The 27,416-nt window shown below is 39.2% G+C and overlaps 1 protein-coding gene across 1 annotated transcript; it reads left to right on the top strand.

The window, feature by feature from the left end:
- The first annotated feature begins 1,010 nt into the window (after nucleotides 1-1,010).
- Nucleotides 1,011-27,416, top strand: greb1l (GREB1 like retinoic acid receptor coactivator). The gene is made up of 34 exons (XM_053491456.1): nucleotides 1,011-1,120; nucleotides 7,659-7,774; nucleotides 9,196-9,352; nucleotides 9,498-9,677; nucleotides 9,779-9,955; nucleotides 10,318-10,494; nucleotides 10,852-10,971; nucleotides 11,088-11,216; nucleotides 11,365-11,505; nucleotides 12,162-12,287; nucleotides 12,452-12,598; nucleotides 12,767-12,952; nucleotides 13,060-13,374; nucleotides 13,465-13,593; nucleotides 14,143-14,259; nucleotides 14,359-14,556; nucleotides 16,173-16,353; nucleotides 16,488-16,677; nucleotides 16,895-17,028; nucleotides 18,373-18,706; nucleotides 18,835-18,950; nucleotides 19,066-19,331; nucleotides 19,496-20,019; nucleotides 20,164-20,266; nucleotides 20,357-20,515; nucleotides 20,645-20,787; nucleotides 21,401-21,562; nucleotides 21,695-21,893; nucleotides 22,134-22,296; nucleotides 22,742-22,954; nucleotides 23,118-23,259; nucleotides 24,567-24,767; nucleotides 24,879-25,017; nucleotides 25,166-27,416. Exons 3-34 carry the CDS (start codon nucleotides 9,196-9,198, stop codon nucleotides 25,327-25,329), a joined length of 5,832 nt encoding a protein of 1,943 aa, XP_053347431.1. The 5' UTR covers nucleotides 1,011-1,120; nucleotides 7,659-7,774; the 3' UTR covers nucleotides 25,330-27,416.

The following is a 27,416-nucleotide window of genomic DNA, read 5'->3' as shown; positions in this document are numbered from 1 at the left end:
TTAGCTAATATTAGTTAAGTATACGTCAGCTACATCGATGTATTAGTGTCTGGAATTCCAGTCATCGTGAAATCCTCTTCTGATCATCTAAAGTATCAAAAGTTATGAAATTATTACAGTATTAAATTTTAACTCCTATATTACTCAATCTCCCTTCTTATGATCCAAGCATGATTGAAGCAACAGGTGAAGATTTCAGTGATCTCGAGAGGAACAGGACTCGATGGAGGACTTCCTGTCCTGGGGTTCTCCTGACTTCCTGTCTGTTTATAGATCTAATTTGAGAAGAAATTCTCGCGCTCAATAATCACCGATACTGAGCTAAACGGATGTGATGAAAGAGCGGGAGTTTGTATGTTCTTGTCTGTGTGTGTGTGTGTGTGTGTGTGTGTGTGTGTGTGTACACAAGGCAAGGCCAAGAGCCAAAATGCAAGGTCTGACCCTGCATTCCTAAGATTGGGTCCAATAAAACCTGGGAGGGGCCGAGTTTGTGTCCCTCCATCTGCAAGCGTACGAACACACACACACACACACACACACACAAATTGAAAAGACCTTACACACACAGATCATCTCTAGTGTCACAGCAACAGCAGGGCATCTGTGTGTTGCACATGGTGGGTGATCATGGAGCGAGAGTGGCGCACGCGTGGCGCACGTCCCTGATCTCATTGGGAGTATCAACCTCATCTCACACACACACACACACACACACACACGCACACACACACACATAGAGGAGCATCTGTCACCCCAGGGGGGCAGCAAGGTCTAAGATGAATGAGTCTTCTGGGAACTTGCCTCTCTGAGCAAATGGCTGAAAAGAGGGAGGGGACATGAGGCCATGGGGGAAGGGTTCATCATGTGTGTGTGTGTGTGTGTGTGTGTGTGGCTCAGATAGAGCTAATGTTTTAGTCAGGGACAGAGCAACAGTGGCTTCAGGACTATCATTTGCACAGCTCTGGGAGCTGCAGGACTGACTTGATCTTCTCTAACTGGAATACCTAACTGGAGTACACTCGGACACACACGTACACACACTCTTCATGCATGGACAGCATATGGATGTTGTGCATGGATCTCTGCTCTGACTTTCAGGAGGCATAGGGACGTATTAGAGGTAGGTTCCAGGTGATGTTAGATTGTTCACGCTGACTAACGTGGTGTCAATGAGGCTCTTTAGCACGTGGAGATGTTATTGGTTATTTTTAGCGCAGCTTTCTCTAACACAAGCTTGGCTTTTTTTGGAGCATGTTGGACTTTTCCATGCAGCTCATGAATGTCCTCAGTTAACCTCGGGAACACCGAGTAACTTCCACTGGGTTTCAGAATAGGGTCACATATATAGACAGAGAGATCTCCAGGTTTAAATAAAAAAAAAAAGCTAAATTTACTATGTGGTTGTTGTTTTTTTTAATCTTCGTAGGAACAAACTGTAAGAGCTTTCAGAGAGCTGGGTTTTGGCTGAGGTTTAAAAAAAACATTTTGGTCTTGTTTCAATTTCATTAATAATTTATTTTAACATTTTTGGGATCATTTTAACATCTCTCTGTCAAATTCTCTATGTGATTATTTGGAGCTTCATTTATAGCACAGGAAAAACAAACAAACAAACACAAACAAACAAATATTTATTTATTCATTCATTTAAAATCTGATCTCAAATTTTATTCAGATTCACCAAAGGAAACTGTCTTGCTTTTATTAATGTATGTTTTATTTGATTAAAGAATTTTATGCTTAAGAAGCAAGAAACAATAAAATTGAATAATAACTAATAGTTTTTTTTACATACAAATCGTAGTAAATAACTAATATTTTTAAGTGTAGAATGAAAATGTTTTCTTTTTTTTTTTTCTTCAAATCTTAACTTCTGAAACATTTTAGAACTTTCTGTCCCAAAATTCCCAAACATATCAAATTTCCTTTCATTAAAAGCCGAAAATCAGGTTTTGCACTTTAGAGCGTTTGTTAATTTTTTGTTTTAATTCATTTGGTGCTTTCAGGTTCTGAGTACAGTGACGTACTGTAGGTTCCACCATGTGTTGTAGAAACACCCTCGTGAGAAGTCATAAATAGGTGTTTTGTGTCCTTAGCCTGCACGTGTCACTGGAATCCCCTGTTTTGTAAACTTAAAGAAAAACGTTTAATGATTCAGGCTGATTTCAGTCGTGTGAGCGAGGGATGAAAGTTTAGCGCTGCTGGCTGCCTTTGCCCTCAGTAATGAGATAAATAAAGAAAGACAAAAGGAAAGCCGGCTGAAAGGGAATGGAGGCAGAGGGGAGAGGGGACACGTTGCCTTTTAGCATTTTAATGCCGCTAATAACACTTGAACTTTGGTGCATTTTATAGATTAGGGTTTTCTCAGAAATTACTTAAAAGAGCAGCAGAAAAACTATTGAGACTCCAGCAGACTGTGGGAAATTACTTTGACTTAGCGACTGAAGATATTTTTGGATTTATTTAAATGTGTCACCAATTTGTTGACAATTTCAACAAAAGAAATTTGAGACATACTTTAGTAAATTTTTAAATTAGAAATTCTTTGTTTTATTTATTTTATACAGTTTTGCTAATTATAAGCAGCATTCTTTATATCATAAATTGACATCTATAAATGTCAATAGAACAAAATGTTTATGCTTTAAAATTTCATTAATTCATTCAAATGTATTGAATATTTCTTTCCACAAATTACAATAAGATTCCTAAGCCTGTTTATAGACCTATTTATCAATTTGTATAAGCATGGATTTCTTCTGTTTTGTAAAACATACCTCCTGAGAACATTTTTTGTATAATTGTTCTGTTTATTGATTTATTTACGCACATTTATTCCAATTGCCATAAAAAAACGCAATAGTAGAATAACCTTCTCTGAAGTAAAAACAGATGCCAACTAATAAATTAGGTTAAAAAATAGGTTAACACATTTTTAATTTAAATAAGATGAAACATACAAACTCAAGAAAAAAATGCAAATGAAAATAAAAAACTTCTTTATTAAAATAAAAATTATCCAGCAATTTTTCCTAAAGCAACGTGTGACAGTGCAAAATAGAGCAGATCCAGAGCAAAAATAAAATATTATTTAAATATTCTTTAATATTGATATTGTGTACCATAAATATCAGGATATAACGTAGAATTGATAATCAAAACATACGATTTACAAGTTTTGTGTGAATTTCAAGTGTAATGGGAAACAAACTGATGCTGGTTATCAGCTGTTATTGTTGAGTCCAGTGTGTGTGTGTGTGTGTGTGTGTGTGTGTATTTCAGGATATTGTGTCTACTTTAAGTTTCATTTCGTATCCGTCTCCAGGTCACTATGTCCTCATTTTTATCTTGTGTTCCGTAACCATGTTGTCCAACCACAAAACAAGCAAGTTGTGGCATTAATTAATTCCATATAAACCATATGAACAGCTACATGATAGCAGGTACAGTAGTCAAACATTACAGTACTCCAGGGGTTTATATAAACCAAACACTTTCTCGAATTAGAAATCTCCTGAAATAAAATAACACACTAGAAATGGTTGATTTAATTGCTTGATGTTAAGATCTTATTTACGATAACAGTCTTAATGATGATATATTAATAATTTAATCATGTTCTATCAGTTCTGCCGAGATCAATTACTTTTCATTTCCTGGTCCTCGAAAGGGACGTTTCTTACTTATTACACTATCAAGGCTGAGCACATTTAGAAATTACTCAAACTCTATATAAAGTAATCAAACCCAATCCGCTAATGAACACACTCCTCACCAAGCTCGTGCTATTCGAGTCTTGTTCTTTTCGTGTATGTAACAAAGCATGATGTTAATGTAAGATTGCATATTACTGGATGATTGTCAATGAGCGGATTCAGGTGTGTTTGGAGAAAGAATGTGCTGTGTGTGTGTGTGTTTGACAGAGACTCAGGACAATCAGATGAAGTCCACTTCGCCCGCAGGCGCTGCTGAAAACAGTGTTTAAAAGTCATTATCAGTTAGACTGGTCCGTGCTCTTCCCCAGGGCATGGCAGCACACACCCTGTTACTCAACACTTAACCTTATGTTAAAACATGACAAATCCATTTCGAAAGCTGTTTAAGAAACATGCTCTTTAAGGGGTTTTAGCATGTCAATCAACCCACACATATACATGACACTGAATACTACAGGTTGTCCCAAAATTCTGCATAAATACAGGAAATGAATAATTTTTTTTTGGGCAAAAAAAGTAACTTTTATAATGAAACCATCTCCATGTGATTGCAGTTTTGTTTGTAAACACATATGGAGATGTCTTTCCCGCTTATACTGAACTCGTGTTTGATATACTGTACTTCCAATGTATCTTTTCCTGCTACCCCTAGGCCATCACCTGCCCCCCACAGGATAAAATCAAATGGGATTAGGTCTGGGGATCTCAGAGACCACCCCATGAGACCACTCTGCTGAGACCAAAAACTCAAAACTATTGATGCCCAATGTATGGAGAATTTTGTACATCCTGTAGTAAGATACAATAAACCTATAGTAGTTGCACTGCTTAATATTTAAATATTTTTATTTTATTTGTTCCAATTTTCAACTAATTTAGGGAAAAAAAGATTGCCCTTTAAATGTGCATACTTATTGGAGGTAACTAGTATTTATATAATAGTATTTTATATAATATATAAAATAAATAAATAAATAAATAAATAAATTTGACTGAAGATGCATGATTATTTAATAAAAAAATATTGTATCACATATTGCAATTGCAATGTTTACATATTAAACTGCAATATTCATCTATTAAGCAGGTCAAACTCTCCATAGACATTTTTTTCAATCATATCTAGTAGTAATTATTATTTCAGATTATACATATAAGATAGAGAATATACTAACATTGAGTCGTTTCAATTTTATTTGTATAGCACTTTTAACAATGGTCATTGTGGCAAAGCAGCTTCACAAAAATCATACAAAAATTAATTAAATAAAAAAATATATAAATGTTTATATGTTACCTAATTATATGTGGCCACAAATACACAAATATACACATTTCTTCACAATAAAACTGAAATTATAGGCATATGTTCTTTTTCAATGGGCAAATATTTCAATAGTAGTAGTAAAAGCCACCACCAGTTTAATCAAGTCAAGGGCTTATTTAAAAAATTAAAACAAAAGCAAAAAAGCTAGATTTAAATGAATGTTTACCTTTTGAAATGAAACAAGAAAAAAACTATTTCTAGCATCTTTGCAAGCGGGAAGAGTTTTACTTGATAGTAGGTCGTGGATTATGTTTTATTTTTTAAAATGCAATTAAGTTTTAATACTAGGAATAAACCTACAACCTACAAATTAAAAAACTTAAAACGCACCATGTTAGCCATGATCCTTGGTGATGGTGTTGTTGTTGTTGTTTACTTTATGTCTGTATTATTTGAATTTTGATCATTGATTCATAAAGAGCAGTCCTCTGTGATGAGCCCCAGGCAAAGATAAAGCAAGCTTTAGCTACTGTGTAATTACTGTATCTGTTACAGTACACCGCTATGTTCTTACAATAGTCACTATACTGAGTCAGTGGAAGCACTGAGTATTGATTAGCCATGATTAGCCATGTTGTGACTCAGTGGGAGTGTGTTGGGGAGTGTTAATGCACACAGCAGCTGGTGCTAATTACAGCTTTATGTTCCAATCATTTTTTCTACCTTTTTTCTCTGTGTAGAATGTCTTGAGTTTTGATGCTTCTCTTAGTTTTTGATTGTTGCTTTGTTTTATAGTCGATCTAAAATCATATCTGATTATATGTATATATGTTGAATCTAGCCAAACTTATCTATAGTTTCTTAAAGTAACAACGCAAATATGAAATCTAAACTTATCAAGCTTATTTCTAATGAAATAGGTGAGACAAAAATGTCTTATTCTATTGTTTATATTGTTATAGATTATTTTACAGTGTAGATTAATTATTTAATTATTTCCCCTTGCAATCACAGGAACATTTGACAAGAAATAAGGTACAAATAAGATTTCAAGATTTTTTTTATATACATGTATATAAAATGTAGACAAAAGTGATAGCAACTAGGAATATTATACTTGTTTACTACATTTGTTGTTTACATTTTCTTAATCTGAGATTATTAAGCCTATTTCACATAAATTTTATTACATTTGTGTGTAAATTTATGGTTCTTTTGGCAGATAACTGTGCTAGACTTAACCATTTATTTTGTAAAAAAAGCAAAATTATCTGACAATAATAAGAAGAAATTTATCTATGAAATTGGCAACATTTGTCTGAAAATAGGACTACAAATATTACAACTGGTTTGTTAATTTTTTAATTTTAGGTTTTTAGATAGTTAACCAGATTCAAGATCATTTCACTTGCTAAGATATCACACTTTTTGCACTATAATATTATAGAAGTCGCATCTTATTTGATGTTTTCATTTTAATGTAAAAAAAACATGTACAAAAGATGCAATTTAAGTAATGCATTGTATAAAATAAAGTATATAAAATGTTCAATATATAAAGTTTATTCTATATACTTATTTTATTTTGAAAATTTAGTTATTGTACATGTCATAAAATGTTATTAAGTGATATGTAAAAAATTTAATTCATGCAATTTAATATGTACAGGTATGTTGCATATGGTTTATAAAAATACAAGTATATATTACTTGCAAGTGTATTAATCTTGTAATTTATTATAATATACAAAATGCAATTTAAATCTATTTACGATATTTTTAACTAGTTTTTGTCATTGTTAGAGTGGCCATTTTTTTTACATTGAATTGTTATTCAGATAAGTTTTAACAAGAGTTTTTGGAAAAAAAGAGTTTGAGAAAATTGCATCTGTATGTTGTGAATAAAATTACTAAGGCTCATGATAATAACAAATCAGTTGTAATCAATATTCTAAATTATGTCCCTGAATAATGCAATATATCAAAATCCACAATACTGTTTCAGACACTGTGAGTGTATCATATTACTTCAGCTCTAATGTACTTACACAACTTTTATATTTACATACTTACATACTGTTAATATGTGTATGTATTTCTCATAAAGTGTAACTGGAGTATATTCCCAGGGGGGTATATGGGAGGCAACTTCCCCGTCCATCTCTCTTATCAGTTACAGCTACACATGTCACAGTGCTCCACAATCTGCTGCTCCGTCTAAACACAGCGCTTATGTCAAACATCACCGAGGCTCTGCCAGCTCCTGTACATCCGACCACACACTGACCCAACATTCCAAACGGATTCACACGCATACACGAACACACACGCTGGACGCTCTGATTTCAGCTAAGGTGTTTCTCTGGCAGTAACATGTTGTTAGTTTCAGAGCTGAGCGATACGACAATATGATATCGATACTGTGAGATAATTACATACTTATATCATGACTTTTGCCATATTGCTCAACACTAGTTGATCGTGCTGTCCATCCTAACCTGATAGGCTCTAAAGCAGGAAATGCCAACAATGCAGGAGGGCTCTAGGGGGCGCTAATCACACAGAGAAAGCTATATCATAGCTAGTCTTAAATTTCGATTTCTTGAAATTGAGTGTGTGATTTGGTGTGTGTGTGTGTGGGGGTGTTAATGTTGTATGTTGTTCCACCATTACAGGTGTGTTTGAGGTGTCTGTGATGATGGACAGGTGGCAGGGTTACACATTTCCAGTCTGACCAGCAATGGAGAGAAGGTGATCCAGTTTCTGCACTCCTGGCATGTAACACTTAAAGGTAGAGTCTCTCTCTCTCTATCTATCTATCTATCTATTTATCCATTGATCACCAGGGAGTTGTTATGAATAACAGTGTTAGCAAGCGGAGAAAGCTTTTACACTAGCATGGGCTCATTAACCGTGCTAGTAATTTTTAACTAGCATGATTTGCTGCTAGACGTTGCAGCACGTCTTAAATCAACAAATCTCTCAAAGCTAAATGGTCCGACCTCACAGCCGGAACGGTTAGCACCAGTGCAAGGTCATCTCCATCTTGTTTCCTCTCCATGTTTGACACCTAAAGCTTACGGCCAGATGGAGCTCAAGGACAAACACCTGATTCATTTCCTGCGTCTCTGATGTGTTTAGCCTGCAGCCTTGAAGCCAAACACTGCATTCAGATACAGCCTTGTATAGCTTAAAATTTTTTTTATTTTTTATTATGATTTAAAAATTTTACTTAATAAAACCTTCACAATGTTTTAAGGAAATTTAATGCAATTTCCACGGGCTCAAACGTAATTGTCAATTGAGCGATGAGCAGTTTCTCAGTTATTTTATTACAAATTAAGGAGATAAAAATATCTGGAGTTTGTTCCCCGTGTTAATCTTGCCTTTGATAGCTGTTCATGGGAAATATGTGGGCGAAAGAAATAAGTTCTGTAGGCCAAATCAACAATTTGGTGTATTTATAAAAAGAAGGAGCACATGAGCTGAAGGAGTGTACAGTATATACACAGTGCTTAGCTCAAGATGCAAACCACTGGGAACACTCAACAACGGACGAATTTTGTTTGTTTGAACAAAAAAAGGGAGTTTTGGAACAAGATCCTTTGTACAGATGGAACCTGAAGGAATAACCTGCATCAGAAGGAAGAGAAAAGAGGAATATGGAGAAGGAAACAAAGAGCTTATATTCCAAAGCAGACCTCATCATTATTGGACATGGTGCAGGCAGTTTTATGGTTTGCGGATTCAGGGCTGCAGTGGATCTGGCTCACTTGTGTTTTTTGATGAGGATAGAAGTAGCAGGATGTATTCTGAAGTGTTTAGAGCTCTACTTTCTGCTAAGGTTTAGTTAGCAGAAAGTAGAGCTCTATAACCTTAAATGGCAGAGTCGATCACTTTGACCTCAACTCACTCAGGTGACCTGCTTAAGGAGGAAACTCAGCATGTGTCATATACATGGGACTTTGATTACAAGCAGCTACTGACGGCGAAGGGTTTGCATCCAAGCATTAAAAACAACCATACCATTTTATATGTTACTTTGTCTAATTATTTTTAAGCTTTTAAATGGAGAGACTTTATAATTCCTCAACTACTTACTGTTACTGTTATATTTATATATAATTTTTTTAATTAACACATTCTTGTCAATGTTTAAACTGGGTAACAGACAGCTATTCATTTACGTTTTGTTGTTTCTTTTTTTGTCAGATGGGGAATTCATACGCAGGACAGCTAAAGTCATCTCGCTTCGAGGAGGCGTTACACAACTCCATCGAGGCCTCACTACGCTCGAGCAATGGAGATCTCCAGCCCATTTTCACCCAGCTTTATCTGGAGCCGGATCAGTACACCCCAAACCTGGATGGTGAGAACAACCAGACTTTTAAACGTAACGCTTGTACTCGAGGAAAAATTGGTCTGTCGAGGAAGTTTAGGTTCCTTCTATAGCTATTTCGATGTGACCGATCATGTGACCTGTCATGTGACTCTAACCGCCTTTTCTCCCCCAGACATTAAGTCGAAAATGGACTTGAGTCTCAGGTCCGATGGAGGTGGTCATGGTGTCTTGGTGAACTGCCCGTCGTCCAGCGGCGTTGATGACATGGATGATGATGATGAATCAGAGAGCAGCAGCCCTCCGCTTCCATACCTGCAGGCCCCGGCTCCTGATGGCTGCTGCACCATGGATGGTAACAAAATGAGTTAGAAAGATATGACACAATACATTAATATAATTGTTAATATTGTATGTAGGAATATAAAATTTTTTTTTGTTTCTTTTTCTCCACAGGGTTCTGTCAGGCTGGAAAGGACCTCCGTTTGGTTTCCATGGCAACAGAGCCTATCGACGTTCCGCCCGGATTCGAGCTGGTTGGCGCGAAATCTCCCAGCATTCCCGAGCACATCCTGGTGTGCGCTGTGGACAAGCGCTTCCTGCCAGACGAGAACGGGAAGAACGCACTTCTAGGTGGGAGCCATTTGGACGGAAAGAGTTAAATTAAAGTTAAATGCTAACAAGAAACTACATGCTAACAGACATCAAACATATTATGAAATAATAATGAGCATACCATAACTTCCCTTCTAATACACTTTTTATGTTGCACATTCTATATACAGTCATTTATACATTTTATACGTTACATTTCTATTAGCTTTTATTTCACTGTAAATGTATATTGTATATTTTACATTCTTTTTCTAGTGCAATTTATCTCTTCTTCCCCTTTAATATTCTATTTCCAAAACACATATAAAATTGTAATATGTAATACTATTTTCCCTTGTATGTGTGTGTGTGTGTGTGTGTTTGTGTGTGTGTGTGTGTAGGGTTTTCGGGGAGCTGTGTGGGCTGCGGTGAGAAAGGTTTTCGCTACTTCACTGAATTTTCCAACCACATCAACCTGAAGCTGAGCACGCAGCCCAAAAAGCAGAAGCACTTAAAGTACCACCTGGTGAAGAACCCGCAGGGGGCGCTGTGTAAAGGCACAGTCATCTGCTGGAAAGGTAGAGCGCTTGTTCATTCATCCAATGGTGAAATTATACATTTACATTATAAACATCCTAGTTTATAGGCAACATTTTTATCTTATTATACATCAGAGAGGCCTTGCTCAATTAATTAACATATTAATTAATTCATTCATTCATTCATATATTTATGCACCTATTCATTCCTTTGTTCAGTCAGTCAAATGTTCATTTATTTATATATTGATTTATCTGTTTATCTGTCCAGTTATACGTTCGGTCAGTCTATTTATTCACATTTTTATTTATCGGTATATGTATCTGTTAAAAAAAATACCCATTTACTCATTTTCCTCACGTTTGTTTTATTACTGTGTGTGTTCTTTATTGCAGACTGTAAGACGAGGCAGTACTCCAGCGTGTCTTCATCCAAACCCAGCTCATCATCCTCACTCAGCAGCAAAGAGAACGGAGGAGCCAACAGTCACAGCCCGTCCTCTTTCTCCCTTTCAGGTGTGTGTGTGTGTGAGTGTGTGTGTGTGAGTATATGAAATGTAATACTCTCTCATTTTTTACAGCAACTATAAGAAACACTAATAAGTTATGTGTGTATGAAATCTGTAAAACAGATTCCCCTCCAACACGAGGGCAGTCCAGTTCATCTCCAGGAATTTTTGGGACTCCAGAAGTCACACGCGAATGCAGCTTCCTAAAACCTTTGAGTACCACAACACACACCACTAAACCTTTACCTATAGGTATGCACACACACACACACACACACACACACACACACACACTCATGAAGATATGAAAATAAGGGAGAGGTCCATTAACAACGCATTAGGTATTGGAAATCAATGTGTGTGTGTGTGTGTGTGTGTGTGTGTGTGTTTCTGTGTTTAGTACCCACTGCTTTGCGTGTTAATGGCCTGACGAATGGATTAGGCATGGAAAGCAGGCCCACTCTGCTAAGCCCCAGCCATTCGAACCCGCTGGCCACGCCCACACATGGCTACCGGCCAATCAAACAAGGGGACAGTCCAGGTGAGAGCCATAAGCTAACAGAATACAAATCACACTCATTTAATAATGCATTCAGGGATATACATATTAAATGTAATATGATGTTATATGGCTCACTATTTTTTACACATGCATCAATAAGCCATGGCCACTGCTTCCATGGAGCACTTTTGGTAGGTCCTGACCACCAGGACATCCCACAAGAGCTGCAGTTTTGGCCTTGCTCTGATCCAGTCATCTAGACCTTACAACTTGGTCCTTGTCAAAGTCACTTAAATCCTTACACTTTTGTGTCCAACACGTCAACTTTCGTTGTAATAAGACTTGTAACTCTAGCTACGGTAACAAGGTCCAAATTGTGATGTCTAAAACACTTGACTCAGAGAAACTCCAAAACTGCAGCTCCCTCTCACAAATTCTCCAAGAAGGTAAAGCCAGCCATGGGTGGCCAAGACTTCCTGATGCATATGTGGAGTGAAGGCTGGCCTGTGTGGTCTGATCCAATAGAAGAGCTACTGTAGCTCAAACTGATGAAAGAGGTAGTGCTGGTTCTGATGAAAGGAGTCAGGACACAGTGCATAACTGTTTTCAGGGACCTATTCAATATTTCCTATTTCATATTGAATAGTACATATCAGTATGTTTTTCTGACATTTATGCTGATATAATTCTTGCAGCATCCTCTGCCATGGCATCAGGGCCTCCAAAAAAGCGTCATCGTAGTTGGCACCCACCTCCAGTAATGCCTGTTCCTGCCACTGCAGTCCCAGTTCCTGCAATTCGTCCACATCCATGCGGTCCAGGTTGGTCTACAGACATTGTGTGATCTTTATCACCGTTCTTATTCCACTGCACAGTACATCATTTACTTATATCACTAATATTAATGACACTTATTTTGTTATATTTATTATTATTGGTTTTGTTTTTACCATGGACGCCATGACAGATTTGTGTTACACTCCAGTCCCAGGTTCGCTGCTCTCCCTGACCAATCAGGCATCTATGTCAGGATCTGGTGTCATACAGCCCCAGCCAATCACAGCAGGAGAAACTGTGATCGTTCCCGATAACCTGCTGAACACCTGTGGCGTTCGACCCATCATCCTCATTGGTGATTCCCATACTGATTTTAACCTTGTTACTTATTACTGAGGATAAGGTTAAGGATTGGCTTTAGTAGCATTAATTGGTAGAATTAATAATTAGGTCATTTCAAGGATATTAAGACAAACACGTGTGTGAGATGACTCCTCACCATGTACTCCTTCTCCCTCTGCAGGTCAAGGTGCTCTGCCGTATTTCTTCGGCAATGTGTGTGATGTTGTGGTGAGCCCCCTGCTGGTCAGCTGCTATAACTACAGCCAGCTGAGTGAGAAGAGCCCAGTGCCACTGGGAGTGTCACCAAGCCAAATCCCGACCTCAGAGACACTCATCCTGCTCACGCTGCAGTACCTCGCACGCCTTGGTAACACGCTGACATGCATATAATAATAATACTAAAGAAATCTGGATTGTGATTGGTGAGAAGTTGTTGATGAATTTTCTATAACACAATGATTGTGATGATCATAGGTTCGGAGCAGATCCCAATGCGTGAGGAGTTTGAGCAGATTGTGCTCAAGGCTGCAGTGTGTGGGGCTGCCGTCCCCCCCATCACTGCTGTCCAGCTGCCCTGGTTGGCACGAGTCGAGGCGAGTGTATCAGGTGGAAGTGTTCAGGTTCTACTTGCTCAAAACTCTCTGGGTGAAGGAATTGCTGAAACACTCCGCTCACTCAGTGAAAACACACACCTGCAACACCAACAAATGCAACGGCTGCCCAACTACGTACTGATCATCCACACATCGGCCACCACCGGAGCCTCTGAGTTCTGCGTCATGGTGCTCGGTGAGCAGAAGGCCACTTGTCATCACAATAACATACACTTGAGTGTGTGAGTTTCGTGCTTATATGATCATGTGTGTTTGTGTATATCAGGTAAATACCAGTCGAGAGCACTGGCTGAAGGAATGCTTACCACAAACGAGTTTTTGAAGGAGATCAGCTATGAGCTCATCACAGGGAAGGTGTCCGTCCTGGCTTCACACTTCAACAACACATCACTAGGTCAGTGTAATTTATGTAAGAGATCTCACCCAGCTGAAAGACAATGGGCACTGGTGGCTCAGTGGTAGGTGTTTCGCCTGCCATGTGGAAGGCCCGGGTTCGATTCCCAGCCAGTGCCCAAACCCGCCAGCCACTGGATTCAGTGCCGGTCCCAAGCCCGGATAAAATGGGAGGGTTGTGTCTGACGTAAAACCTGTGCCAAGTTGTTGTGTGGACTGGATATTCCGCTGTGGTGCCCCCTTGTCGAGAGCAGCCAAAAGACCAACAACAACAAATAGCTGAAAGACAATTTGCCCCAAAACTAAACCGAATTGCCTGAAATCTTGCCTGAGAAGAGTTACAAAAGATGTCTTGTCAGGGAAACCATGCCTCATAATAGAGTTTTTACTTTATAAGTTTTAAGCTTTTAAACACATCGCTAAGTCAGGTGTATTACTTTTCAGTTAAACTTCATTGTTTTATTGTGCTGTTTAGTTGCCTTAACAACACTACATTTATATTTTAGGTAAATCATAAGATCGTATGAAGATACAATGTGTGTGTGTATAGGTGATAATCTGGAGAAAGAGTTGATGCGTTACCAGCGAAGGAGGAAGCAGCAAGCCGAGCACAGTGACTCTGTTCATTCCCAGGAAGAAACAGACATAAAAGTTGACCCAGGGACAGGTTAGACGACTACTTTTTCTCATTTTCACAATTTTTATTTTTATCATTTTATATTCATCTGTCAAATGCTAATGTTAGATGTCCCGGTGTGTGTGTCAGAGACTCTGAGTGAGGTGTTTCAAATTTACCCCCCGCAACTGACTGTGGCTCGAAGTCTCCTCTCCCTGGTATGTGGCATCGCAGACTCTAACAGCCAGAGCCTAGACTTGGGTCGATTTTGCAAGGTCGACTTCCTAGTGCTTGTGCCTCCATCAAACGTCCTTCTTCATCAGACAGCAAGACGCATCTGTCAGTCAGGTGAGGCTAGAGAACAACTTTTTTATAGAATGAGACATTAAATGAGTCATTTGGATAAGCAGCCTAAGAACCTACATGATGGAAAATACTTGAGGATACGTTAGAGAACCTGTTATTTGAAGCATACTTTGGAGACAGTGACCATAGGAAAATATTCTCAGATTTCTTACCAGACATACAGTATTACCTAAGAGAACACAGAAAAGAAATATTAAATATAAAAGAAGAGAGAGTTTATCTAAAAAAGTGCTACCTGGCAGAGATATATATTTTTTTGTCATGCTTATTCTACTGACTAAAATAACTTTACAGACAAAAAAATTACCTAAGAAAACTTGCAAGTGAAATATTACCATTATATTTTACCAGTGAAATATTACCACAACAGATAAATATTACTTGAAATGAAGAAGTATAGAGAAGGTAATAAAGAGTTGCCATGTGTCTTTGTAGATTAAGAGAAAGCGTAGGACAGGGTGCCGAGAGAGGAGCTGTGGTATTGTATGAGGAAGTCTGGAGTGGCAGAGAAGTATGTTGGAGTGGTGCAGGACATGCATGATAGCTGTAAGACAGTGGTGAAATATGCTGAGGTGTAACAGAAGGTGAAGGTGGATCTGGATCAAGGATCGGCTCTGAGCCTCTTCTTGCTTGCTCAGGTGATGGACATAATGACAGATGAGGTTAGACAGGAGTCTCCATGGACAATGATGTTTGCAGAAGACATTGTGCTGTGTAACGAGAGCAGGGAACAGGTAAAGGAAAATCTTGAGAGGTGGAGGTACGCTCTGGAAAGCAGAGGAATGAAGGTTAGCCGTAAGAGGACAGAATACATTATATGCATTATTACATTATAAAATACTTTAGGAGTGACAAGGATGGATAGGATCAAGAATGAGTTCATTAGAGGCACAACCTATTTTAGATGTTTTGGAGATAAAGTCAGAGATTGAGGCCAGATTGAGGTAATTACGACATGTTTAGAGGAGAGATTGTGAGCATATTGGTAGAAGGATGTTGAGGTTAGAACTGCCAGGAAGGAGGTCTAAAGGAAGACCAAAGAGAAGTTGGTGGAGGCAGATGATTTGCTGTGGTGACCCCTGGAAGGGAACAGCCAAAAGCCAAAGAAGAAGAAGATAAATGTTACCTGAGAGAACTTATCTGAGAAATGTTCTTTGAGAGAACTTACAGTACCAGTGAAATACTAATCGAAATAACCTACACTGGCATTGCTTACAGATATTACTCGATGGATCTTACCAAAGAAATATTATTTGAGAGAATGCATTGGAGAATTAATGCTTAAAAGAACTTTCTAGAGACCATGACATCTGATAGAATTTAACTGAATAATACTACCTACTACCTAATTTATTAGAGAATAATGCCTAAGATAACTTAGCTCAGAGAAGCTGCAGTACATGAAAGACATTAATTGTTTACCTGATAAAATTGTTTACCATTTAAAAATGTATGACAAAATTGTGCCTTGAGAGAATGTACCTGAGAAAGCGTACCGAGAAATATTATCTGAGAAATGAGTCCTGAGGAAGTTAAGACAATGTACCTCATAGAGATTTTTAAAATAATCTTACCTGAGTTACATATCTGTCTTACAGGTGTGCTGGTGGACCTGGGGATGGAAGATGCCTCTTCTGCCCAACAAAAGGCAGATAAGTATGTTGTACGTCTCGACAATGAGGTGCACGCCAAAATGGAGGTGTTCATGAGAAAAGTAAAACAGAACCCATACACACTCTTCGTCCTCATCCACGACAACTCACACATTGACCTGACCAGGTACAATTGTTCATAAAACTCTAATTTGAAACATATTTTATACATTTACTATATTATTTTATAAATTATTACATATCAATAAACAACACTGCCAAATGATATTGATTTTGTTTATAATTTCTTCCCCCTCCCAGTGCCATGTCTGGCTCGGTCTCTCATGGTGAACTTCAAGGATTGGCTGATCGCGTGGTGAACTCGCAGGAGGTTTTAGATGCTGAGAATCTGCTGCTTCTTCAGGTCACTTCCTTCCCATTCACCCTGCAGTCATGCCACTCGCGCATTAGCATCCACAACGAAGTGCACTGGCCCAGCAACCACGGACCGGTCAGTAATTTAGCAAACCTACATCCTACACAAGTTCTCCATTTATTCACTTTTCTTTAAATACATGCCCAAATATTAACTTCTTTGCAAAGCATAAACTCCTGAAGAGATCTGAACCTCTTACTGTTACAAAGCGCTGACATAAATGTTACATAAACAATTCCTTATAAAAAATTTTACCATGTCAACATTAATAAATGTGTGTCTTTGTCTGCAGGAGGCACTTTCTTCAAAAGACCTGATGTATTTTGGGTTAAATGAGTACCAGCACTCAGTGCAGTGGGGTGTCTCCAGTCCCATCCTGCACTGTGATGATGCCTTTGAGAGGATGGTCAATGCACTGCTCCAACGGTCAGAATCCAGCATCAGACACTTAACGTATTATAAACTTACAGCATGGTGTATTATTGTTATATATCATGAATATATTTATACAGTGATCAGCCACAACATTATGACCACAAAGGCTGACGTGAGCAACCTTGATTATCTCATTACATCGGCACCTGGAAGCGAGTGGGATATATTAGGAAGCAAGAGAACATTTCGTCCCTAAAGTTAATGTGTTGAAAGCAAAAAAATAAGTAAGGGTTCGAGTGGCTTTGACAAGGGCTAAATTGCTAAACAACTGGGTCAGAGCATCTCCAAACAGTAACTCTTGTGGGATGGTCCATATGTGCAAGGGGCAGGACCTACCAAAAGTGGTCAATGGTAAATGGAAGTAAAATCAGTAAAACTTTGACAGCAGAGGCTCATTGATGCATGTGGGTAATAAAGGCTGGCCAATGCAGTCCGATCCAATGGAAGAGCTGCTATACTTCAACTTGCTGAAAGATTTTATGCTTGGTTCTAAAACAAAGGAGTCAGATCACAGAACATCACATTTACAATAGTTGCATATGGGGCATAGCTGCAGACCAGTCACGGTGCCAATACTGACCTACCCAAATTGGTCAAAGGCAGACAAACCAGTGACAAGGTCATGGGCAGTGACATGGCCAAAATTTATTGCTGCATGTGAGTAGTAAAGGACGGCCCATTTAGTCCAATCCAATAGTAAAGCTTTTTTACCTTACCCACCCACTTCCATGTGGATGTTACATTGACATCCACCACCTATCTAAACATTGTTGTTAACCAAGTACATCCCTTCATAGAAACAAGGTTTAATGATTGCAGTGGCCTCTTTTAGCAGGATAATGCACCTTGACACACTGCATAATGGCTCAAGAATGGTTTGAGGGACACAGCAAGAAGTTGGATTAAAAATTCTCTAGATTTCAGGCCAGAACAAGCATCTGTGGGCTGTGCTGGAAAAACAAATTCAATCCATGAAGTCCCCACCATGGATCTGCTACTGATGGCTTGGTGCTACATACCATAACATACAGCACTTTCAGAGGTCTAGTTGAGCTGGTAGCCCAGTCCTTGATGGGTCAGGGCTGTTTTGGCAGCAAAAGGGGGACCTACTGAACAATAGGCAGGGGGTCATACTCTTATGGCTGATGGGTGTATACTAGTGTTATGTACAAATAAATCAATCTAGCATGTTTCAATTTTTGTCACTATCTAGCATGAAATAGAATATAAACAAACATTTTTTGAAGTTGTTATGAAAATAACCATAAGATACTTGGTTACTATGAAATAAAGTATTAAACCAATTAGTAATGACATCATCTTTTCCATTTTCAGCCATCCTCACCTGCACAGCATGGTAATCCGAAGCTACCTGCTGATTCAGCAGTACACTGAGGCTATGATGGCACTAACAGCGTGTCCAGCACTGCGGGATCATGTAACACCACAGACACTGGCCATGGTGGAGAACGTGATGAGCAGCACAGGACGGGGTGGGAGGGGGCACATGCTACTGGTACGGGTACCCTCACTGCAGCTGGCGCGACTTGCACGGGAGCGACTAGAAGAGGCACAGCAGAAACTGGGGCTGGAGCGCAGGTTTGCCGTAGTGCTGGGGGGACCAACAAATGAGATCAACCTCACCCCACACTTCTGCACACAACTCAGGGTCTGTCACTTGCTATATTTACTTTATATTTCTTTATCCAGTAAGCTCACACTGGTTTAAACCTGAAAATTTATGATAAATATTTATTTAAATGTGTAGCTGTATAACAAAGTAAATACTAATTACAGGCATGGAGGCAGTGTGGAACTGAGGACTGGGTTCCTGTCACCTATGAGGATCTGGAAGATTTACCCTGCATTGTCATTCTTACTGGGAAAGATCCTTTGGGGGAAACATTCCCCAGGTACATACACACACACATATACAAGTTTTTCTTATGAGGAAGTCATGGATGATACACACGAACTGCGTTTGGAACTCTAAGTCTAAGTTATAAGTCTGTGTACGCATTCGCACAGGTCTCTGAAGTACTGCGACCTGCGACTGATTGACTCCAGCTTCCTGACCCGCACAGCTCTTGAGCAGGAAGTTGGGTTGGCCTGCTCCTATGCCACACGTGGTGTAATTCCAGACACCATGACAATGGCAGACAAAGGGGAAGGGCTGAAGGAGGAAGATGGGGATGGGCTGGAGAGAAATTGTGGAGGAATAACAGAGTCTGATGAACTGCAGTTGGACCTGGACAGACCTCCAAGCAATGGCAGTGCGGCAACCCGAGCCAGCGGTCAGTCAGACTAATAACAAATGAAATAATTAATAAATATTCCAAAATAATCTACAGTACATTGTTAGGAGGTTTCTCTACTGAGGAATATCACTAACAAGACTCATACTGTATGTAAATTATTATGAATGCAATATGAATGACCATGTACCCTTTTCCTTCAGGCTCCCTTGCAGAAAACGGTGTCAGCTCCTCTGTGGTTCCTGACTCCTCCCAAAAAACCTGTTCTGTCTCCTCCTCTCAGCCAGACCTGACAAATAGCAGGGCCTCTCCTAATCCTGTCAAGCAGGAGTGTGACTCCCAGTGTTCTGGCTCTTCATCCTCATCTTCTTCTTCTTCTTCATTCTCTTCTTCGTCCCCCGGTTCCAATCGGCCAAGCCAGTCGACTCAGACATCTGCGGGAAGGAAATCAGTACCCCGAGTCTTTGCCCGCACAGTAGTTCTGTCCCGTGCTGCATATCGGCTCCTCGCACCTGACTCTGCGGATCAGCCCAGCTCAGCTTGGCTCCTCCCTCATGGTGACGTAGAGTGGATTGGTGTACTCCGCCCCCCTGTTCCACATCAGGGTGGGGCTGCTGAACAGTCACTCTATTACCGCCAGTGGACAAAGCCAAGGCCACAGCATGCTGACTACAGCACTGCTGGTACCACTCACCCAAGGAGGCTCCTACTGAGTGGACCACCACAGGTCAGAACTCCCACCACACACTTCTATTTGTAAACTGATAAACCACACTTGCTGTTTGAAGTGAACAGTTGATGTGGTTGATGTGGTTTTGTTCTATTCCTATTATAATGCAATGTTTACCTATTTATTTTGTGTGTGTTTAAGGTCGGTAAAACGGGGGCATATCTGCAGTTTCTACGGATTTTGTTTCGGATGTTGATCCGTCTGCTGGAGGTGGATGTTTATGATGAGGCAGAGCTGGAGGAAGGTAAGAGAGACTATCCTATTCAGTCCAAGCATTACAATACATACAAGTTGTATTACTTCATTACACTTTAATTGGGTTTTGACTTTTCAGATCTTGTTACTGAAGACACAAATGCTCCCGTGTCCAGTGGTCCACCCTGGCCTGACCTGGAGGAGATGCACAAGATGACTTTCGACCTTAACCCTCGTGACCCCAAGTTTAAGCAGTGCAGCCTGGTGTTTTCAGGCAGGAATCCGCCACGATTAAATGGTGCGTCTATGAAGTTACAATGCTCTTTACCGTACTTACATACAAAAGCTTCTTGGTACTCATAGGTCATCTGACCCATAGTCTAAAGAATGTTATACATAAATGTATATTTTTTTGTGTGTTTTGCAGGAATGAAGCAGGAAGAGTATAATGAAAATGGTGAGAGGAAGAAAAAGACTGTGTCTGTCAGGCTCAGCATGTTCGCAGCCCATAATGCATTTCACCACTGTGAGCAGTGCCATCATTACAGCGAACCTGGCCCTGCTCGACCGGTGAGTCTCATACTCAGTGGTAGAAAAACTTCACAAATCCTGTACTTAAGTAAAAGTAGAGATATCCCAGGTAAAATAATACTCAAGTAAAAGTAAAATGTAACCTTCATTTATATTTGTACATGGGAAAAAGTGCTTAGTATTTATTTAAGTAGCCTTGTTCGTAGCCTTCTTTCCCTGTCTCTCTCTCTCTGCTTCCAAACAATGAATGTGCTGTTTTTGTCATCATCTGAAACCACTTCTAATTTCAAACACCTGCTATGTCATTGAGTGATTTTTTATGGAGAAAGGCAAATCACACAATTATGCTAAATAGTCAGCAAATGGTGATGCTACTGCTTTAAATGCTATACAGTACTTTGGTTATATAACATAACACCATGCACAAATGTAGTGAAGTATAAAATACAGATAAATGCTGTAAAGGTAAAATGTGTCTACTAATAAAACAATAAAAGTAAAGTATAGATAATGTGAAAACTGTGCATAAGAACAGCAACAAAGTAAATTTACTCGGTTACCTTACACCACTGCTTAAATTTTTTCTCTCTCTCTTTACAAACAAATGTAAAGGTTCGTGAAACAATGTGTGCGTATGTTGTGTTGTCCTCAGCTTTCAGACTGTACATTCCATGCCTTTTCGTTCTGCTCATCCATGCTTGGTGAGGAGGTGCAGCTCCACTTCGTCATTCCGAAGAACAAAGAGCACCACTTTGTCTTCAGCCAGCAGGGACGCCAACTTGAAAGCATGAGACTTCCTCTGCTTTCTGAACAGGTGACTTCATGCTCTTCTCTTTCTGACAGAAGTGTGACACAGATATGAACACAGAACTGACTGGCTAAATAAGGGTGTGGGGAGATTTAAAACCTGTGCTTACTGCGTTGTCTGTCTTTCTTTGTTTCTAAGGATGGGGTAAAGAGTACAATATTCACGCCCACGATGGGCCGGCAGGATCTGGGTCTGCTAAACCTCCACCACGCTCTGGAAGGAGCATCACATCTACATATCCTGGTGGTCAAGCAGCATGAGATGGCATTGTACAGGAAGTTCTGGCCCAACCACGTTCTGCTGGTGCTACCCTCTATCTTCAACAACTCCGGAGTAGGTAAGGAACCAAAAGATGGAAAAAACATGCATTCAGCCATGCATGCTAAGATTTTTACCTATACTGTGGTGTGTTGCTGGATAAAGAGGACAGGTAGTGGCGTAGTGATGAACCTATCCTGCCCCCTAGTGGCCGGCCCACCTTGCTACATTGCATAATGTATAATCGAAAAGGCTTTAGATATTTTGCATTTGAATATTTTCCAATATTTAAATTAAATCTGTGTGTGTGTGTGTGCAGGGGCAGCTCGCTTCATGATTAAAGAGCTGTCATATCACAACTTGGAGCTGGAGAGGAACAGGCAAGAGGAGCAGGGTGTGCTGAGGCAGGATGTCTGGCCCTTTATTCTTATCATGGATGACTCGTGTGTGCTGTGGAACACCTATGTTCAGAACAGGGATGGGTAAGTTCTGTCAAACAGGTGAAGAAATTAATTTATTGTGATTTCTTACATCTACTATGTGGATGGGTGGTTAAACAAATGGATAGATGGATGGATGCAGGGATAGAAGGAGAAAAAGAGAGAGAAATGTTAAAGAAGGAAAAGGATGGTAAAAGGGAGAAATGATGGTCTGAAACAACAGAAACTTAGACAACAATGACTGATTTGACTATTTCTTTGGCAGACATAGATCAAAATATAGAGATAAGGAAGGATAAAGAAAAGAATGTGGGTTGTTGAAAGGAGGAAAGGCAGTGTGAAGAAATGAAATTATGTGTACAACTTCAGAAGACTGGAGAATGTCTTTCATTTCAACCACATTGGGTTGAATGAATGAAATCTCTGTAGAGAAGAACGGAGGGATGAAAAAAAAATTCTCTCTCTTTCTGTCTTTCTCCTTCTCCAGCTTAGTGGAAGTGCGCAATGTATCACTGAAGAGTGTGTTGTTGCACATGGAGGCAACTCCGTCAATCTCGCAGTATGCCATGTGTGGAGTCAGGAACTGGAGCAGTAAAACCTCAGCCTCATCTGTCGTGCCAGCGTTCAGACGCTGCCATCTTCACGACTTCATCCTGCTCAACGTGGACCTCACGCAAAATGTCCAGTACGACCTCAACCGGTGAGGACACACAAAGATCAGACTCAAGTTCTTATAGACCACCACCAGGTGGCAGTGATAAGCTGCATTTGGACAAAAGTAACATATTAATGTCAATTATATAACAAAGTATAGTACATTTCCTTAAATATTCTCTTTTTTATGTGTGTTTGTGTGCACCCAGCTACACATGTGAGGAGGTGGACTTTAACCTAAGGGTGAATAGCAGTGGGCTCTTGCTGTGTCGCTTCAATCATTTTAGCATCATGAAGAAACACATCCCGAGCGGCGGCCACCAACACACACTCATCAAACCCAAACTCACGGTGAGACACACACACACACACACATACACATACGCACAAAACAAATGGAAAGGAAATTACATATCTTACAACCACTTTCAAAAAGCATTCAAACATCAAACAACAAAAATATGATATATCTCACATATAGAAACATATTGTTTATTTTATTTTATTAATTTTTTTGCCATCAGTCTTTTTTTATGATTGCATATCTCACAGTAAAAGACTTTAAAGCTTTGTTTAGTTTTAGCTAAAAGCTATCATCTGCAAAGCTAACACTGAGTCAGCGAGCTCCTTCGAGTATCAGTTTGCTAAGCAGTTAGCTAAGCGCTATATGTCATTTAAGGGTAGTTTTTGCTATATGGAGTCTTTTCTAGGTAATTTATCAGTGCTACTGAGGTAAAAGTTTAATTAAATAGTTTTTATTGTGACTTGTTGATATTAAAAGCTTTAATAACCATGCGCTCGTTAGATAAATTGTTAGCCTCAGTTATAACTTCTGAAAAAAAACAAGATGCTCATGTTCTCTGTATTCATAAAATACACACAACATTTTGTCAGTGAACATCTATGAGTTATTAAATCAAGTTGATGTTAATTGATTTTGGTTAGCATTCAAGCTGGGTGCATTATACTACAATTTCATTCATTTGAGGCTTACTCTTAGCATTTAATTAATAATTCTGTGGTAAAAGTTACTGTTATCTATGGTTTAGTATAGTTTCTATTGTCACTGTGTCTATATAAAAAGCTGTAATGGCTAGGCTATGTAAATGTGCTAGCTTCAGTTATAACCACCGCACCAGACAAGTTCCCCTATATACTCTGATATTTTGTATTATTAACACAGACACAATATAATGTCAGTGAATAACCTTAAGTTTATGTTATTTGAAGTTGGAGTTTGGCTTGCGATCAATGCTATGGGTAAACTAAAATACTTTTTTTTAAAGTATGTTTTTAGTATTCTGATGATTTTTTTAATGGTCTGGTAGAGATTTCATGGTCACTTTGATATTTATCAAAACCTATAACAAAATAAGTTTAAAATTTGGCTAGTAGTCAATGCTAGGTGTAACTAACAAGTCTTGTTTTGCTAACAAACTTTACCAATATTTCTGAAATAAATATTGATATTTCTAAGAACTTTCACTGAGTTTCTGAAAAATGCTTTGAGACTATGCTGCCAAGATAAGCTGTTAGCCTCAGGTATTAACTAGCATATATGCTTTTCTAATTGCTTAGCAACACTGTTCTCATTAGCTCAACCACTTAGACAGTAAGTTGTCATGTGTTTAATTTATTGTACCTGTGTGTGTGTGTAGGCAATGGAGTCTCCTTCCGTGGTGTCCAGTTCACAGTTTGTGTGTGCGCCAGACAGCGTGTGTCCGATGTTGGACGTTCCCGCTCAGCTCCTGCTTGAGAGATTCCTGCAGTCCTGCAGCACACACCTGTTCCCTCACGCAATACACAGCTACACACACCCGGTACTCGCCATCGACACGTACCTCGACCTTGGCCCTCAGGTCAGACAAACACACACATACACACGCTACACACTGGTGTGTGATACTGATAAAAATTGTTTGTAATTTCACCACAATAGCTTAAAATACTTTGCGTTTGTGTGTGTGTAGTTGGCAGTGTGTTACATGAGCTCCAGGCCTCACTCTGTGAACCTGGACCACAATGGCGTTGTCTTCAGCGGCCTGCTTCTCTATCTGTGTGACTCCTTTGTGGTTTCTGGGTTCCTGAAGAAATTTCGCTTCCTGCAAGGTGATCCCCCCCTACCCCTGCTCCTTTTACACATAATGTTAACAAGCCAGTGTTCCATATATGTTCCCAATATATCTTTATTTGAATATTTGGATACATGTCCAGCATTTAAACTTTATCTTTAATGTGTTTGTGTGCGTGATGGTAGGTGCGACGCTGTGTGTGATCTCTCAGGACCGCAGCTCTCTTCGCCAGACCATCGTGAGACTGGAGCTGGAGGACGAGTGGCAGTTCCGCCTACGAGACGAGTTCCAGACGGCTAACTGCAGCGAGGATCGTCCACTTTACTTCCTTACGGGACGCCACATTTAATGAGCATACAAAAAAAAGTTCCTCTGTTATCACTCTAAAGCTAAACGAACCATGGAAATACGCATCATGAGAATGCGGGACATGTGGGGATGGATGGAGGGAATCTTTGTCCTTAACTGTGAAGATTGTCCTTGGTCGCTCTTGTTCATGAGAAAGGACTTGTTCTGACACAAGAGGGTGCCGTAGAAGAGGACAGTAAACCGAATTCTGTTTTGGGACCCCATCTATGGACCTGATGGAATAAAGGCTTCACCTCAGGGTTTTCTTGCTACTGCTTTTGTCTCTCTTTCCATACAATTTATAGTGTGCTGCTCACCAAAGTTTTGCTAATTTACCAAGGACAATTCACCCCAAAGATCCAGAAGCTTGCCTACCAAAAACTCTAAGATGTACTGCACAGATTTAACACAAACCTCTCCTTATTGTCGGATGCAATTCTTGATAGTTCGACACTCATTTGCATATTAAGCTAAGCCATTACAGTAGTTAACTGCTAGCTTATGCTGAGTTGTATTTCTGGGTCTGGAGTGAAATATTTTACAGTGTGTTCTTATCAGATGTGATGTCTCACATCAGCCGATGACAGAATGTCAACAGTTCTTTCATCTTGACCACAATTTAGCACAATTATTATTAGTATTATTATTATATTTTTTTGCTAAGGCAAAAAAGCTCTTTCTGCGTGCCTTCCGTCAGTCAGCACCTGAGGAATCCATTACTCTAAACTTGTTGAAAAAAGAAAACAGGATGGAAGGAAAAGAATAGTGGAACTGATTAGCTAATTAGCATCGAGTGGAACTATCTAGCTAATTAAGAGTGAGTGGGTTGATAGAGGATGACTAGCTAATCAAGAGTGAGTGGAATCAGCTAGATAATTAGGAGTAAGTAAATATGACTAGCTAACTTAGAGCAAGTGGAGGTGACTAGTTAATCAGGAGTGAGAGGAACTAGCTAGCTAATCAGGAGTGAGTAGAGCTGGCTAATCATAGTGAGTGTTTAGCATTAGAGATAGCTTTTCACACCAATCAGCAATGTGATAAAGCCAAACTAAACAAATGTTACAGGTTATTTGCTAGCTTTTCCTCTTATCCTAGTAATGTTTCTACTTCAAAATTCTCCAAAGTATCAGACGTAAAGAATGTAGTTTGAAGCAGTGGTAAAATAATGAATACAGCGTAAATAAGCAACAGCAGTTGGGATTGCATCTGGTCGCTAAGCTCACATTACCACGACAGCTTTGAGAGTCTAGAGTTGTTCCCCTCTGCTTAGAGACCTGATCAGGTGAACTAGCTTTAATTCACAGCATGTGAAGGTTGTAGCAGTCTGGTCAATAGGCATGGACCTCATGGACATTTTGAATGTTGAGAAAGTGTTTAGAATTTATGGAGTACTGATATTAATATATATTGAATCTTTGTTGCCTTCCGGACTCATCCGTGTGAATAAGAGTCTTTTCTACTCTAAGGCACAAAGAACCTACCTAAGAACCTTCTCACCAGCATTTTTTAAAAATATATATTATTATTATTTCAAATAAACCAGGTCCCATTTTTGCGGGATTGATATTTATTTGTAGCGATGATTAGCATGACCGCTAATGTCAAAGGGAGCGCGATCCTTAAATCTATCACCTAAAGTTTTTGCACACGTCCACAGTATATTGAATGTCGAAAAGCAAAGGATGTGAAGTTGCACTATACACGTGGCTGAGGGCCAAATATTAATTTTCTTTTTCCATAGCCAGCTGGTTTAAACCAGTTGTCTCACTTTGAATTAAATGTATTCAGACCAGTATTGATTTTGATGAAGACCTCTTTTTTTTAAGATCTTGTATTGTGACCCCTAGAATGTGTTTTATTTTGTACATAAAACTTGACGTGCACATAAGTTATGCAATTTGCTTTTCACAATCTTTTTTTTTTTTTTTTCCTGCTGTGCGCATGTGAAGCTGTTACACACCAAACTGTATATGAATGTTTAATCATCTGTGCTCTACCTCAGGATCTGCCAGTTTGGTTGTGGATTTGATAATGTGACTTAGAAATGAAATGTTTTTGTCATTGTTGCTGGAATTGATGAATGTAATA

The sequence above is a fragment of the Clarias gariepinus genome, chromosome 1, assembly GCF_024256425.1.
Source record: "Clarias gariepinus isolate MV-2021 ecotype Netherlands chromosome 1, CGAR_prim_01v2, whole genome shotgun sequence".
Classification (NCBI taxonomy): Eukaryota; Metazoa; Chordata; class Actinopteri; order Siluriformes; family Clariidae; genus Clarias; species Clarias gariepinus.
Note: the sequence above shows the minus strand (reverse complement) of the source record. Positions and strands in the feature narration are given on the sequence as shown.

Bases quoted from the DNA above. Each gene is read 5' to 3' on its own strand.
- greb1l (XM_053491456.1), top strand. From the start codon at position 9,196: ATGGGGAATTCATACGCAGGACAGCTAAAGTCATCTCGCTTCGAGGAG. The intron at 21,563-21,694 runs GTGACTTCATGC...TTTGTTTCTAAG, and splicing joins TTCCTCTGCTTTCTGAACAG to GATGGGGTAAAGAGTACAAT. The intron at 23,260-24,566 runs GTGAGACACACA...GTGTGTGTGTAG, and splicing joins TCATCAAACCCAAACTCACG to GCAATGGAGTCTCCTTCCGT.